Raw genomic sequence first — 16,709 nt, 5'->3', positions numbered from 1 at the left:
ATGTAGTACATGGAGCTTTGATCAAATAATTCACCCAACAATTTTCAAAATCTGAACATTATTTGAAGACTGATTTGATAAATACATTGTAATAATTGACCAGCCCTGTAGCTTGTCAAATACAAGTCAGCAACTGTTACTAAAAGAACAATTAAAAATTGTTGAATATATGCTGTATTTTTGACTATTCAAAGTAATCAGTTTCATTTTTAATGAATTTTAATACAGAATTGATTGACAAAATACTTCAACTAAATGAAGTCCACAACTGTTTTAAAGGGATGTGACTTTGTGGAGCGTGGTCTTGAGGTGTGTGTGGGGATGGGAGAGGGGGCAGGCAAGGGAGATAATCATAGATATTTTTTACCTTGGCTTGTAGGCCGCCTTGCTCTAGTGGGTGTTGGTTATGTTTTGTAAACCCTGATCTATTGTTGATGGGGAATATTCAGTTTTAGGCTTGAAGGAGGGTTGCCAACTTTTCTAGTTGCACAAAACTGAACACCCTTGCCCTGCCCAGTCCCTTCTCTTGAGGCCCACCCCCCCTCAGTCACTCGCTCTCCCCTCCCTCCCTTTCACTGGGCTGGGGCAGGGTGTTGGAGTGTGGGAGGGAGATTGGGGCCAGAATGAGGGGATCAGGGTGCAGGAGGGGGCTCTGGACTGGGGCAGGGTTTGGGGTGCGAAAGGGGGTGAGGGCTCTGGCTGCAGGCTCTGGTCTGGAGCTGGGGATGAGGGGTTTGGAGTGCAGGAGGTGCTTTGGGCTGGAGCCAAGGTGTTTGGAGTCTGAGAATGGGCTCAGGGCTGAGGCAGGGGGTTAGGGTGTGGGGTGCAGGCTCCGGGAGGGGGCTCAGGGCTGGGGTAGGGGTTTGGAGTGCAGGAGGGGGTTTGGGGTGTGGGATCCGGGAGGGAGTTTGGGTGCAGAAGGGGGCTCAGGGCTGGGGCAGGGAGTTCGGGTGTGGGTGGGGGTGTGGGGTCTGGGAAGGAGTTAGGGTGCAGGAGTGGGTTCTGACCTGGGGTAGGGGGCTGGGGTGCAGGCTCTGGCTGGTGCTTACCTCAGAAGGAGGCGCGGCCAAACAGCTCTGCGTGGTGCACGCTGCCTGTGCCTGCAGGCACTGCCCCGCAGCTCCCATTGGCTGCGGTTCCCAGCCAATGGGAGCTGCGGAGACGGCACTGCGGGCAGCGGGGGCAGCGCACACCAGAAATTGCTGATTGCCTCTTTTACCAAGTAGATTTCCTGTTATCCCGGTACTAAAAAAGTGCATTCCTCCTTGGACAAATAGTAATTGCCAAATCTTTCACTCTGGGGTTTTCTATGTTCCATTATCATGTGTTCTTTGGAAATTATAGTAGTTGCAACATTGTTACATTGCGAAGAATTTGGGTTGTCTGTGTTTTGACTATATAGTTGGCAAAATTCCTTTCCCTAACAGCTGCTTCTGTTGCCTGGTTTACTTGTACTCCCCCATCTGGCTGTATCCATCTGTTGTGCCTTGTCTTATACTTAGATTTTAAGCCATTAGGGGAAAGGGACATCTTTGTTCTGTGTTTGTACAGTGCCTAGCACAATAGGGTCCTGGTTTATGATTAGGGCCCCTACATGCTACGATAATACAGATAATAAATAGTAGTAATGGTAGACAAAAGTATACAGATTTTCTATTCAGCAGTGAGTTCACATTATCTCATAGAGGTATTCATCAAGAGGGCAAGAAGATTTTGTTTTCCTGGAAGGAGTATTGAAGAATATTCAATACTTAGTCTCTCTTATTATTGAGTAGTAGTTATTTTATTGAGTGACCTTTTTATAAACAAGACCAGCCCTAATTATAGAGATTTAATTCTGCTCATTCTTCCCAGTGATCACCTAATACCTTGCCAGTGTCCATTTGCCTTCTGGAAGTTTGCCCCTTTCTTGCTCAGCCATATGCAGCAGACAGTGTGTTCCTTACTTACCCAAATGTCTTGGAACCCGTCAAGGACGTAAAGGATCTACAGTTGCCAAAATGGTCAGATATTTTTCTGGCAATTATTAAAATTCAGAATCAGAGTAGTATTTGTTTTAAGATGTAACTGTTTGGATCTGTGTCTGTATTAGTCCTAGAGTAGATATACGTTTTATTTATGGATATTTTTTAAAATATGGTAGGAAGAAAAGTCATGATCATGTTATTGGTCCATTGCTAGATGGAAATGGTAAAATCATCAATAACTGGGCATTAGTGTTTAATAAATGTTTCTATTCTGTATTTGAGGAAAAAACAGATGATATAATCTCATCATTTGGTGGTGATAACTCTTTACATTCCACTAGTCCCTCTATGGGATGTTAAACAGAAGCTACTAAAGTTAGATGTCTTTAAATCAGAGGGTCCAGATAACTTGCCTCCAAGAGTTTTAAAAGAGCTGGTTGAGAGGCTTGCTTGATTGGTAATATTGATTTTTTTCAATAAGTCTTGGAGCACTGGGAAGTTCCAGAAGACTGGAAGAAAGCTAATGTGCCAGTTTTAAAAACGGGTAAATGGGCTGACCTGGGTAAATATAGGCCTGTCAGCCTGACACTGATCCCAGGCAAGATAATGGAGCAGCTGATATGGGACTTAATTAATGAAGCGTTAGAGGAGGGTAATGTAATGGAAATCGGCATGGGTTTATGGAAAACAGATCCTGTTAAGCTACCTTGATACTTTTTAATAAGATTACAAGATTGGTAAAATACTTAGATAAAATACTTAGTCTTCTGTAGGACATTTGACTTGGTACTGCACTATATTTTATTTTAAAAAACTAGAACAATATAAAAGTAACATGACACATTAAATGGATTAAAAACTGGCTAGGTCTCAAAATGTAATTGTAAACAGGGAATCATAGAGCAGGTGTGTTTCAAGTGGGGCCCCATGGTTCTTGGCTCTATGCTATTTAACATCTTTATGAATGACCTGGAAGGAAACGTGAAATCATCACTGATCAACTTTGTAATAACACAAACTGGGGGAATGGTAAACAATGAAGAAGACAGGTGATTGATTCAGAGCGATCTTGAATGCTTGGTAAGATGGATGCACGCTAACAATATGTGTTTTTAATACAGCTAAATGCAAACATATACATCTAGGAACAAAAAAATGTTGGCCACACTTAAGGATAGGGGATGCTGTCCTGGAAAGCAGAGACTTTGAAAAAGATTTGGAGGTCGTGGCGGATAATCAGCTGAACATGAGCTCCTAGTGTGACGCTGTGGGCCAAAAGAGCTAATGTGACCTGGAATGTATAAATAGGGGAATCCTTGAGTGGAGTAGAGAGGTTATTTTACCTCTATATTTGACACTGGTGCGAGTGCTGCTGCAATATTGTGTCCAGTTCTGGTGTCCACAATTCAAGAAGGATGTTGATAAATTGGAGAGGATTCAGAGAAGAACATGGGAGTGATTAAAGGTTTAAAAAGCATGCCTTATAGCAATGGTTCCCAAACTTTAACAACCTGTGAACCCCTTTCACCAAAATGTCAAGTCTTGCGAAGCCCCCCCTTTTCTCTTTTACCTGTTAAAAGCAGTGATCTTGGAAATATAAAATTTATTTTTATGACATGCAGATTACACACTATTTTTATTATTGTGAAAACGGCAACACTGTTTCAAGATCTCACTTTTATAGCTTGTATCACTTTGAATAAGCTTGTTATAATACAAGGCTCCTATGTTTCATCAAGAAGTATCAGATGTGAAACAGCATGACGGTATCTAAGAAGCCAACTCAAAGAGTTCCTCTTACACAAGCATTCAGGTCTTGAGCAGTTCAGGCAAACACATGTTACAACAAAGCTTAAACTTGTTCTTCATAATAATTTAAAAAACAATACTAGCTGCCTATTTAATTTTAAAAACAGCAAAAAATATCCACCTCGCTTTCCATTTCTTATAAGGAGTCTTGACGTTTAAATCTTCTCAGTGTGATAGACATGCTTTCTTTGATCTGCTTAGTTCTTGGAAGTCCAGGGGCTCCGGGCTACTGGTCCAGTGCTGCCCAGGATCCCTAGGGACAGCTCTGTCCGCCATTAGGGAATTTTTTCCCGTGAACCCCCAGGGGTTCACAAACCCCAGTTTGGGAACCACTGCCTTATAGTGGTAGACTCATGGAACTCAATCTATTTAGTTTAACAAAGAGAAGGTTAGGGGATGACTGGATTAGTCTAAAGTATCTACATGGGGAAACAAATATTTAATAATGGGGCCTTCAGTCTTGCAGAGAAAGATATAACATAACCCAGTGACTGGAAATTGAAGCTAAACAAATTTGGACTGGAAATAAGGCACAAATCCCTAACAATGAGAGTAATTAACAACTGGAATAATTAACCTAGAGTCACGGTGAATTCTCCATCCATGACATTTATTAAATCAAGATTTGATGCTTTTTAAAAAAAATATTTTATAGGAATTATTTTTGGGGCCTGTGTTATTCAGGAGGTCAAACTAGATGATCACAGTGGCCCCCTGTGGCTTTTTGAATCTGTGAATCTATTAATATATTTGAAATAGATACTTTCTTATATACTGCACAAGTGGGAACCCAGCTTGAGGATTCCAGTTCAAGTGACTTAGACTTGAATTGCTAAATTGCCATTGCTTCCTTAGGATCGCTAGAAATATAGATTGTTGGTAGTTTCAAGATTCTTTAGTTGTGATGCATCAATTGATTTGTGAGTGTTGTGTTTCCCAACAGCTCTGAATCCTTCTACACAATAGGAAATAGACCCATACAGGCTTTTTTATGAGTAAATGCCCTAATAGACCATGATCTATAAAACAGATGTGGAGCAACATTGCAGCCAGCATCAGTAAAACCAGGACTGATTTCTCTGTGGGAAGATAAACAGTATAGTGCATCTTATTGTTCAGCGTTGGAAAGCATTGCAGTGGTTAACAGTGGAAATTGGCTTATGGAACCATGTCCATTTAGTTTGCCAATGTGAAGATAAAAGGACTGCCCACTAATCAATGGTCTTAGTGACTCCAAATATTTTTACAGGGCTGTCCATTTTGAAATAAGTTAGGTTAACAAAAAGAAAATCCTCTTTCTCTCCAATATACTCATTGGTGAAATTTCTTTTGTTAAATCATATTCAGTAAAGCTGAACTTGTTAAAGCTGGTGATAGTACTCTGAATCAATTGTGTTTTATATTCAAAGCACATAAACTACATCAGTGAAATGTTACAGTTTTGAGTTTCGTAAATTGTCAGTTTAAAATTCTCAGTGTATTGTTCCTATGGAACCCCTTGCACATATGTAACACCATAATTTCTCAATACCCTGTTAAATTCATGTCCTAAAATATATTTGCATTGTGTCTGATCTATGGTTGCTCTTGGAACTACACCTCTACCCCGATATAATGCTGTCCTCGGGAGCCAAAAAATCTTACTGTGTTATAGGTGAAACCGCGTTATATTGAACTTGATTTGATCTGCCGTAGCGTGCAGCCCCCCCCCCGAGCGCTGCTTTACCGTGTTATATCCGAATTCATGTTATATCGGGGGGGGCTTTATATCGGGGTAGAGGTGTATTGCTTTTAGGTGTGGCTAATTAACAATAACCAACTTGAATTCTAGTCAGTTTAAAAAAGAGTAAAAATAGTTTCACATACTAAACCTTCCTCTTACCAGTTGTGCGTGGCTTTACAATCGTATTTTTCTTTTTTTAAATGGCTTTTGTCTCCTGTTGCTGTGTGAAGGACCCACACAAACAAAGGGGGAAACTGACCAATTGAACATGCAGTAAGAAATATTGAAGCTTCAGTAGACAGAGAACTGTAAAATGCACAAAGTAAACTGGAAAAAATTTCCAATCTCCTTCAGCTACAGGAACTTGAATCTTAGCCCTGGTCTACACTGGGTGTGCGTGTGTGGGGAAGGGAATCGATCTAAGTTATGCAACTTCAGCTACGTGAATAACGTAGCTGAAGTTGACGTACTTAGAACTATTTACCGCGATGTCTTCACTGCGGTGAGTCGACTGCTGCTGCTCCCCCGTTGACTCCGCCTGTGCCTCTCGTGGCGGTGGAGTACAGGAGTAGACGGGAGAGCGCTCGGGGATTGATTTATCTTGTCTAGACTAGATGCAATAAATCGATCCCCGCTGGATTGATTACCCACCAGATCAGTAGGCAGCAGTGTCGACATACCCTCAGATGTTTCTTATACCAATAGTAAATAAAACAATTTTCACATAGAAGTGTATTTTTTTTTTTTTAAAGATTGATGTCCCCTTAACTGAAATTAGTAAAGTACCTTGATCAGGTAAAATGATATGTGTGAACATAATTAATTCCCTGGTTTATTTTTTGTACACTGTTGCTCCAGTACAGTATTTAAGTATGGAAAAAGTTGAATTTCAAAAGAACAGAAATAAAACCAGAATGACCACGTGCTGAAATACATATGCTGATAGACAGCAAGTTTCTCAAAACACTGATCTCTAGATGTACTAAAGAAGCATTAAATAGGTTCAGAAATAAAAATAAATTAGTTTGGGAAGTAGCCTCACATTATTAGTAGTTTGAACTCCATTCTTTGTCATATAAAACTAGATTGGGCTCAAGACTTTATTTCTTAAGTATACGGAAATCTTCTGCATTGGCAGGAGGATGGACAAGAAGGTCTCTTTTTAACCTGGAATTTCTGTGATTAGTGCAGCAATTGTATTGCTGTAGAACTAGCAATATTTGTTGTAAATTAATATGCGGTATATTTACAGATTTTTTTTTTTTATAGAAAATCAGAGTTCTATTTAGTGCAGTTATTTCTAGCAAGAGGCAAGTAGAAGTGCTCATTTACAGAAGCTGGCTGGGAGCAAGAAAATAATTTATTTGACCAGCCTAGAAGATTTGTGCTAAAATAAATAAATTGTAAAATAAACAATCTTGCAATAGTGAAATTTTAGTACATGATTCAAAACAAGACACATCAGTTATGAGAATAAAAGGACCCTGTCATAAAAACTATATAGCTACCTTTCTTCCTGTTCAAATAATTGATTTAGCATTTTAAATTAGTGAACATGAATGCCAGAGGATGTAACATCAGAAGCCATTTTAAGTTTCATTGTTTCTGACAGTGTTGGAGGAGTCCAAAGAGAAATTCAATGAAAGGAAAATTGAGAGCATGTTGGTGCATGTATGTATGTGTGTAGATGTAGCCTGTGCATATTTTAAAAATAGAAATACAGAATTGAAGTTGAAATGTACAAAAAAGCTGGAGCTTTCTATAAAATGATTAGCATGTACTGAAAACTGTGCAGCTAGGAGGAAGAGAGTATAGGAAGAACCATACTAAATAAAGAAAGAGAGCTAATATTCTTAACATAAGAAAAGATAAACAAATACAAGCTCCCATTTAAAATGATAAAGGGCCTGATTCATCAACATGTTGTTTGTTTTACATTAGAATAATTCCTCTGAAATCACTGGAGTAAAGTAGTGGTGAATCAGGCCTAGGAGCAAGAGTTAAACAAAAAAACAAACAAAAAGACCAAAAATAGTAAGGAAAGTATTGTAAAGGTGACTGAATTGTTGTGTTTGATGTGCATAGTGTTTGGTTTCTGTTTTTGTTTTTTTGCAGTCACTGTTAATCAGTCTGGCATACATAACCAGCAGGGTTTCAGCATAATCTAAACATTATACATATTCCTCAAAGGACAAAACATGACATATATATGTTATCATGACAGTTTGGCATGCATCTTGTTAAAAACAGTATTTTTATTTCAAGTGTATATGATAAACACAAACATAAAGCACCACTGATGTGCTGTATATGTTATGCCAGGGGTAGGCAACCTATGGCATGTGTGCCGAAGGCGGCACGCGAGCTGATTTTTCAGTGGCACTCACACTGCCCAGGTCCTGGCCACTGGTCCGGGGGGCTCTGCATTTTAATTTAATTTTAAGTGAAGCTTCTTAAACATTTTGAAACCTTATTTACTTTACATACAACAATAGTTTAGTTATATATTATAGACTTATAGAAAGAGACCTTCTAAAAAGGTTAAAATATATTACTGGCACGCGAAACCATAAATTAGAGTGAATAAATGAAGACTCGGCACACCACTTCTGAAAGGTTGCCGACCCCTGTGTTACGCCATAAATCCTTTCAATTCCATACTCCAACTTTTTATTTTTTGATGGTGAGGAATGAAAATGGGATACTGAATCCAAGCTGCATTCATATTTTTCATTCTGCAGTGTAGATTTGGACTGGATTATCCAAGAGAGTGGTAGCAGAGCCACATCAACAAATACAGTGTCTTCTCAGAATGATTTTAATTTGTTTCACTCACTGAAGTTCTCTAGGCATGTGGAGATAGGCAGTCCGTAACCTCAGTGTTTACCTACTACTGTAAGGAGAATGATACAAATACCTAGATGTATAGAACCTGTTAGATGGGCATATACTCATTATGACTGCTGAGTGTGCACTAAGCAAGCAGTGTGGTGTTAAGATTTCACTTTGACTAGTGTTTGGTCAAAATCTAAGTTTGTTGACCTTCAAAGACTTTTCCTGACTTCATGAGCTGAATGAGTCCCACATGTGGTGACCAGACAGCAAGTGTGAAAAATTGGGATGGGGTTAGGAGTAATAGGCACCTATATAAGACAAAGCCCCAAATATCGGGACTGTTCCTATAAAATCGGGACATCTGGTCATCCTAGTCCCACATAATAGTTCCCTTTTGAACATCACTGTTAATTTTTATTCCTATACTCAGTATTTATAAATAATTAGAAATGACCTCAGAGACTGGCTGATATGTGTTGTTTGAGTTTTAAATTAAATAAAAACGATTCACATTCATTGGTGCAGTTTCATTAATCAATTGACTGAAGCCAGGATGAATTTGGCACAATATTTTTGTGGAAAATCTCATGGTATCCTGACCTTGGTTTAAGAGTGTATATATAATAAAACAGGTGGTTTGTAATACTATTCTTCAGTGATATCTGTGAGTACTTAATCACTTCTGAAAACCAGACCCCAAGTTTCTGCACTTTCAACATGTTTTGCTTCATTTTCATGAACACAAGTTCTGCTTCTGTATCCCAGAAAAACTGCAGGCTTTACTTTTTCACTATATTTCACCTTCAGTTTTGCAGGCAGTAGGTTTGCTGCCTTCGTTTCTTCCTTTGAAAGACATTTGTTATAGGTATTGGAGAATCGTGAATATGATTTTAATGTGAATTTTATGTTGTCATGGTGAAAGCCTTGTATAGTAATAAACAGTGAAAGACCAAGTTATTGTATTGTTGAAATATTTGCTCTCTTTTGTTCAGCTCAGCAGTCAGAAAGTTCCTGTGGTCAGAAGTGCAATTAATAAACTAAGTTATCTTGGAAAACCAAAATTAATTGTCATTTTAAATCTTATTGCTAGAGAAATGACGTTGTTTGGTTCTTCATCAGCATCAAAGTATAGGGTATATTGAAAATGTTTCCATCATCTTTAATAATGATTTAACATAGGAAGATGTAAACATTTTCAGTTCTTTTGGAATATTAAACTTATAGTAACACTAGATGAAAACTGGCTTAACTGTGGTGTTGGTCACCAACGGAAAAGGGAAGGAAGGAAAGTCTCTGTGGCAAGGAGCAGCAAAACAGAGGGTGCTGATGGATTTTTAAAAAGTTTTCATTTAATCATTACAAATTATAGTTGGCCAAGATGGTAATGAGTAGGACATTAACATTTTCCCCAATATATAACTTGGCCAAGAGCTGTTTTGTAACTTGCATTTAATATTTATTCATATTTTTCATTTTTAGGCTCTCGATGTTGACCGAACAGTTCTTTATAAAATGAAGAAATCAGTGAAAGCTATAAATGTATCTGGGCTGGGTAAGTACATTATAATTCTGTATGGTCAGTTTCTCTGAAAACTGCTTTGCATTTGAAGCAAGAAGGCTTAAACACTGATGATCTGTTTACTGAATTGGGAACTTCTAATACAAGCAGTATTCTAGACAGTGATCCTGCCCTGGCAGTGAGAGAACTAGATTATTTAATGTTTTGGATTTTTTTTCCTCTTAGCTCTAATTGATGTGAACTGCAGAATGAGAACAAAGCCAATGAACTTTTGAACTATTGCTGGTGACCTATGAAACAAAAATCTTTTCACCTGTCAAGGAAGATAAAAATACAAAGAAATATTTGTGTGTGCATTGTATATACATATTTATAAAAATAATTTGATATATGAATATATTTATTTAAAAAATGCACACACAAATATTTACTTGTATTTTTATCTTCCTTGACAGATGATGAGAGTTTTCTATTTTTTGGTGGGTGGCCAGCCATAACAAAATGAATTAATAAGCTTTATAATATAAACATAGGGCTGGAAGGGACCTCAAGTCCAGACCTCATGCTGAGGCAGTACCAAGTCTACCCCTAGACCATCCCTCACAAGTGTTAGTCTGACCTTTTACCCATCCCCTCAGTCTTCATTTCTCATGACTAAACATGCGCAGTTTTTCTTAACCTTCCTTAAAGGTCAGGTTTTCCAAGTCTTTTATCCTTTTTATTGCTCTTCTCTGGACTCCCTCCAATTTTTCCACATCTTTCCTAAAATGTGATGCCCAGAACTGGACACAGTACTCCTGCTCAGGCCTCAGCAGTGCTGAGTAGAGCGGGACAGTACTTGATGTCTCTGTCTTACACTTTTGTTAATACGCTGCAGAATATTAGACTTTTTTGCAACTGCATCCCACTGTTGCCTCCTATTCAATTTGTGCTCCACTATAACCCCCAGTTCCTTTCCTGCAGTATTACTGCCTAGCCAGTTAGTCCCCATTCTATAATTGTGCATTTGTTTTTCTTCTTCCTAAGGATAGTAATTTGCACTTGTCTTTATTGAATTTTTTAGTCTTGTTGATTTCAAACCAATTCTCCAGTGTGTCAAGGTCCTTTTGAATTCTAGTTCATCCTCCAAAGTGCTTGTGACCCTTGCCAGCTTAATGTCATCCTATAAGCATACTCTCCCCTGTGTTATCCAAGTCATTAATGAAAATGTTGAATAGTACCAGTCCAGGACAGACCCCTTTGTGACCCCACTAGATATGTCCTCCCCATTTGACAGCGAACTGTTGATAACTACTCTTCGAAAGAAAGTGAACAATGCACCCCCACCCTCAGCATCTGCAGTGACACTCAGCCAGCGTTATAAAAGCAGTAGTGTTTATGACAGGGTGGATTTGATTCAAATCAGATTGATTTAAGCCATGATTTAAATCAAATTGATTTAAGTCACTAGTCAGGAAGACTTGATTTAATCATGGATTTCAACATAAAAGTGCATTTTTGTTGGTTGTTACAACCTTAATACATATTCTTCACAACTCAGAGATAGATGTAGGTTTCATTTTTTAAGCAGGTACACACTATACATTTTTAAAGGGATTTATTTTGAAAACTTTTCAGATTAGTTTTACAGCTATATCAGGAAATGAATGATTAGTTATTTCATTTACCAAAGGTAATTGAAACAGATATTTATGAAGTCATTGGGAGGTGAACTATCTCCAATTCAACAGCGTTAATCATTAATATTTGAAGGATTTTCTTGCCATGCTGTAATAGGAGGAGAACATCACCAGAAAGACATTTAAATTGTTTTATTTAACTAAAACAACAACGTTATGTATTCTGGATTTTTTTCTTCAATAGCAAACATATAATATTTTTAACAGAACAAGCATATGAATTTTTTAATTTAGTTAAACATCCACATTTTTTAAAATCAGGTTTGTTTTTGTTAAAATTGTTTTTAACTAAAATAGTTAAATGAATTTTTTTTTTTTTTTTAAGAAACCAAAAATTAAATTGACTATGTCAGCCAGGTCATTATCAGAAACTTAAAATATTGGCTTCTGCAGCTAACTGAGTCATCTTCACCTTTGTTTTCCTGTTTGTTCATAATCTGGAAAAGAAAAACAAGCTTTCCTGCTTTTTCAGGTTCCAAATGATTTCTCAATTTGGAATGAATTACTCCAAAGGAAGAAAATATTCTTTCTATGCTGGCAAAAGAAGCTACTGCTGTTAAAAGTGAGATTATCACTTCAACAGTCTCCGAATCCAAGTGCTTAAGTGACTTCTACCAGTTCACTGGTGTGACTTTCTTTAGGACATCATCAGCAAACATATATTTCTTGAATGCTTCATCCTTAGCTCTGAAGTTTATTATAGTTAGCATTATGGAGGGATGCTTGCTGGATGTCCATGTCATAGCCATCTCTTCTTCTTCAGCAGTTAAGGTTTGACCCTGGTACCGAGTATTGAGAATATTTGCAAGAAAATGACCTGGAGATAGTGCTTGTCCCGTTTGGTTTTTTTTAATGCTTGTAATTTAACTCTGTCATTGCATGTTTCTCTTTTTAAGATCTCACTCAGTTCCTTCCAAATTTCAACAGTGTCAGCAATAAAACAGCAATTTCCCTGCATTTTGTTCAAGGCTACAGAAATAGGCTTCAGGGCACTCAGCATGTGTTCAACATTTCTCTTAAGCCCAGTGTTGAGAAATTTGGCTGTGACGGTGCCATCTATTTTTTTCTTGATTTTGTTCACAAACTGTCATCAGATTAGGCCAGTTCTAGATACAGTGCTCCGAACAGTCCACTACTGAGTTCCATCACACATCTTGTGGGAGAGCTAGCTTGGTTCCTCCCTCTTTTTTCAGAGCAGCTGCTGCGAAGTAGTTGTTATGGAACTATTTTGCAATTTCAACAACATTAGCCTTTATTTCTGGACCACTGAAGTCTTTGGCTAGGAGGTGCATCAAATGAGCACTGCAACCGTGTGCTATTAGCTTGGGACTCTCTTCACTCTCTTCAAAATAATTTCTTCTCATCTTGGATACATTTGCAGTATTGTCTGTGACCAAGCTGCATACTAGACATTTGAATTTTTTTTTTCCACAGTTTGTTATAGCTTTTACTGCTACTCCTTGTAAGTATTCTGCTGTGTGTGCATTTCATGACGTATCAATTGTTTTTGTAAGGAAGACATTCCCTTTTTCTGTTGTCACACAAGCACATACAACAGGATCATTGTGGACATTGCTCCACCCATCAAGACTCAAGTTAACAATTTTACCTTCTAGATCTTTTGCACATTGCTCAATTTCTTTTTCATACACGTTATCCAGCAATTTGCCTGCAACATCTGCTCTGTTGGGTGGAATGTATCCTGTCTTAATGACTGCAGCATGTTAATGAAGTGTGGGTTCTCAATCATACGGAAAGGAGAGTTTGTTGCATAAACAAACCAGGCAATTTTTTCATCAATTACCTCTTTTTGTAATCTGCTGGTTCTTGTCACAAACTTATCTATGGTTGTTTCTGGATGATGGAGATTTTTTTTTCTTTTTGCTACAGGTAATATACTGTGGCATGTGACATACATGATGTGACTGAAACACTTATCATTGGCAGATTACTTTGAAACTATAGAAAATGATGGTGATCTTGAAGGTGGATAGTCTTCAGAATCCTGGATGTTGAGGATGGATTCTCCTGAACAAAATAAGTCAATGCAGTTATTTAATTATTATTACCCCACTGCTCATTTAGTATTACTCATTGCATTCACTGACACTCTGTACAACTTCAAAAGGTAAAATTGTAAAAGGAAGATCTGCCTATTTCAGCTATTTATATTTTATCACAACTGCATCTAAAATGATAGATACTATCTAGGTACTATCTAAAACGATAGAGTAACAACTATTTTTTTGCTCAAACATGAGAATTCAAGAATAGTCCAGAAGGAAGACAGTCCTTACAAAAGAAGTATGAAATAAAAAAAAGTTTGCCATCCTGAAGGTCCTGCATGTTCAGAAATGTTCCTTTCATCATCTTCAACACAGCTTCCTCCTGAGAAGGAACACGTCTCAGTTGTTTCATTTGGGCAACCAGGCCTTGCATTTCTTTGTTGCACTGTTTGCATTTTGCACACATGCCTGTCTTACCAACAGGTAAAGGTACTTCATTAAAATATTCCCAAACTGGGTCTCTTTTATGGCCTGATGCCATTATAGGTTTTCCCTTCTAGTGATAGAATAGTATGGTAAATCTGAAATCAGTGAAGGCTACACTCAGAAAGACTTCTGGAATATGCTGCTCAAACAGTTTCACTTTTGTTTCTACTGCCTGTCCCTCCCTTCTCACATTTATTCTTCTCCTTGTCCAGATCTATTCTGCCCCCAACAATCTTCTATTCATTGTACTTTTTGAAACTTTGCACTTTTAGAGAGGTACACAAATTTGCAGAGGGACAGTAGGGTTGAGGTCTCTTATTTCTCACCTCTATACATTATTTATTTATTTAAAAACATTTTTGCTGTTAACAAGCATGTTCTCTCTGGAGACACAAATCCACAGTTTGAGAACTGCAAAATTAAACATCTCTGATGGGATCTTCTAGAGCAGGGGTAGGCAACCTATGGCACGCGTGCCAAAGGCGGCACACGAGCTGATTTTCAGTGGCACTCATACTGCCCTGGTCCTGGCCACCGGTTCGGGGGGCTCTGCATTTTAATTTAATTTTAAATGAAGCTTCTTAAACATTTTAAAAACCTTATTTACTTTACATACAACAATAGTTTAATTATATATTATACACTTATAGAAAGAGACCTTCTAAACACGTTAAAATGTATTACTGGCACGCAAAACCTTAAATCAGAGTGAATAAATGAAGACACGGCACACCACTTCTGAAAGGTTGCCGACCCCTGTTCTAGAGTAAGCACTGAGTCCCATTGGGTAGACAGAAAGATTAGAGTAAATAATCTATACAGAAGCCCCTGGAACCTCATAAAATTGGGTCCCTAATCCATGAACTATTGGAAATCATTTACACAACTTTTCTTAAACATTACATGAATATATTGCCTCATACTATAGAATTAGAATTTATAATCCCTATTTCATGATGAGATATCTTTGAGCTATAATGTATCTTAATTAAAACTATCTTTCGGTAGGTTTTTTCCTCAAAAAACATTTTATCAAAAAAATCTGATTTAAATAAAAAAAATTCTGATTTTTTTTTTTTTAAATCAGTGATTTTTATCCACCCTGGTTTATGAGATGTCTGGTACACAGCATAAAAAGTCCTTGATTAGTAGAGAGAAAAGAAAGTGACAGCATGATCCATTTTGGCTACCCAGAGTCCCAGCCCAGTACTTAAATTACCATAGCCCCTTATCATTATCAGGGCCCTGTTGTGCTAGGCAGTGTACAGACACCTATAAAGAAACAGCTCTGATGTGAAGAGCTCCTTGTTCATGAAGAATGACTTTTGAACGGTGATGGGAGAGGAATATAGTCTAATGAATATAATATTTATTATAAGCGGGGCTGGTAGCACCATCTGTTATTAAGGTTGCCCAGCACTTCCCATTATTAGACCTCATTTTCAATTACTTGTAATGGCCAAATTTGAACAGTTTGGGGTGAAATTTTCTATGCTGGTGTCTGCTTAAAGATGAATGTTTTTGGGGGGGTGTGATTTTTTTAAATTGTTGAACACTTTCCATTATAAGATTCTTTTGCATTTTTTTGAGAAGTTTTAACACCTCCATTGTTTGCAGCAGGCCTTTGAAATCATCAGGGAGAAAGCCCTCGACTAGAGATGTGTCTCTTCTTTGTCCCATGAAATTCTGCTTGGGTTTGGCTACAAGATAAACTACTAAAATTGCTGTTTTCCTAATGTGGCTTGTGTTCCTTAGGGAAATTTTGGGAATATGCCCAAATAATAACTGAACATGAACCTTCTTTTCTATGGCCAGGCTCATGCTGCTGTTACACTACCCCTCCCCCACCACATTCTGCACTTGGAACACATGGGAGCATCTATAGTGGGGAGAGAGGAGGGAAGCCTCTCCTCCAAAGCACACTGCTCTTGGGACCTGGCATCCCTAATTCTGGGGCACTACATGGGGCAGAAGCCCCTCACTTTCCAGGGGAATGGGGAAGGAGAAGAAAGAGAACCAGCCATACATCTGGAGCCATCCATAGTGCCAGCGCCTTGTTCTCCTCCCTCCCTTGGATAGTGACCTTCTCTTGCTGACAGCTAATGTACTTTGCTTAAGTGTTAGAAGTCTGAACCTTCAGCACTGCAGCACAAGATTCAAACCTTGCTGATGTTGCATGTTGGGTGGATATGTACAGTTACACTTAATAGAATTTATTTTTATCTCTTTTTAAAAAAACAAGGCAATTGCATACAAAATAACGTAGTTTTGTTAATAAGGTTGCAAATTCAAGCACTGGAAAGTTAGGAAATGCCTGAATTAATGTTGTCTGTGCGACCTTAATCCAGCCCTCTTGTATGTATGCATTATGCTGCACACTTTAATTACATGACTGCTTATTGTTTTTCCCACAGGACTTGTTCCTCATTCAGTATACTGGATAGATGCACAAGAGGGCAAAATTAAGGTTGCAGTGGCAACTGTAATCAGGCGCTTCCTAATTTTAGAGTGCTTGACTTTGCAACCTAAATAATGTTCTTTAACATAGTTTATTTTGTATGTATAAAATATAAAGTACTAGCTTCATCATTTTAAAAGGAGGTGATAGAATAGTTCAGCTCAGAATCTTCAGTTTTTAAAAGTTGTACACTTCTGTCCAGTCAACTTAGCATCACTTAAATATGT

The 16,709-nt window shown here is 38.0% G+C and overlaps 1 protein-coding gene across 4 annotated transcripts in view; it reads left to right on the top strand.

The window, feature by feature from the left end:
* ASAP2 (ArfGAP with SH3 domain, ankyrin repeat and PH domain 2) overlaps positions 1–16,709 on the top strand; it is a 169,328-nt gene that overhangs the window by 19,841 nt on the left and 132,778 nt on the right. For all 4 annotated transcript variants that reach the window (XM_045011502.1, XM_045011499.1, XM_045011500.1 and 1 more), the window contains exon 2: positions 9,814–9,886. In XM_045011502.1, the coding sequence (XP_044867437.1) occupies positions 9,814–9,886 (73 nt within the window). The remainder of the gene's footprint in view (positions 1–9,813; positions 9,887–16,709) is intronic.

The sequence above is a fragment of the Mauremys mutica genome, chromosome 3, assembly GCF_020497125.1.
Source record: "Mauremys mutica isolate MM-2020 ecotype Southern chromosome 3, ASM2049712v1, whole genome shotgun sequence".
In the NCBI taxonomy this organism is placed as follows: Eukaryota; Metazoa; Chordata; order Testudines; family Geoemydidae; genus Mauremys; species Mauremys mutica.
This window is presented reverse-complemented; position numbering and strand designations above follow the sequence as displayed.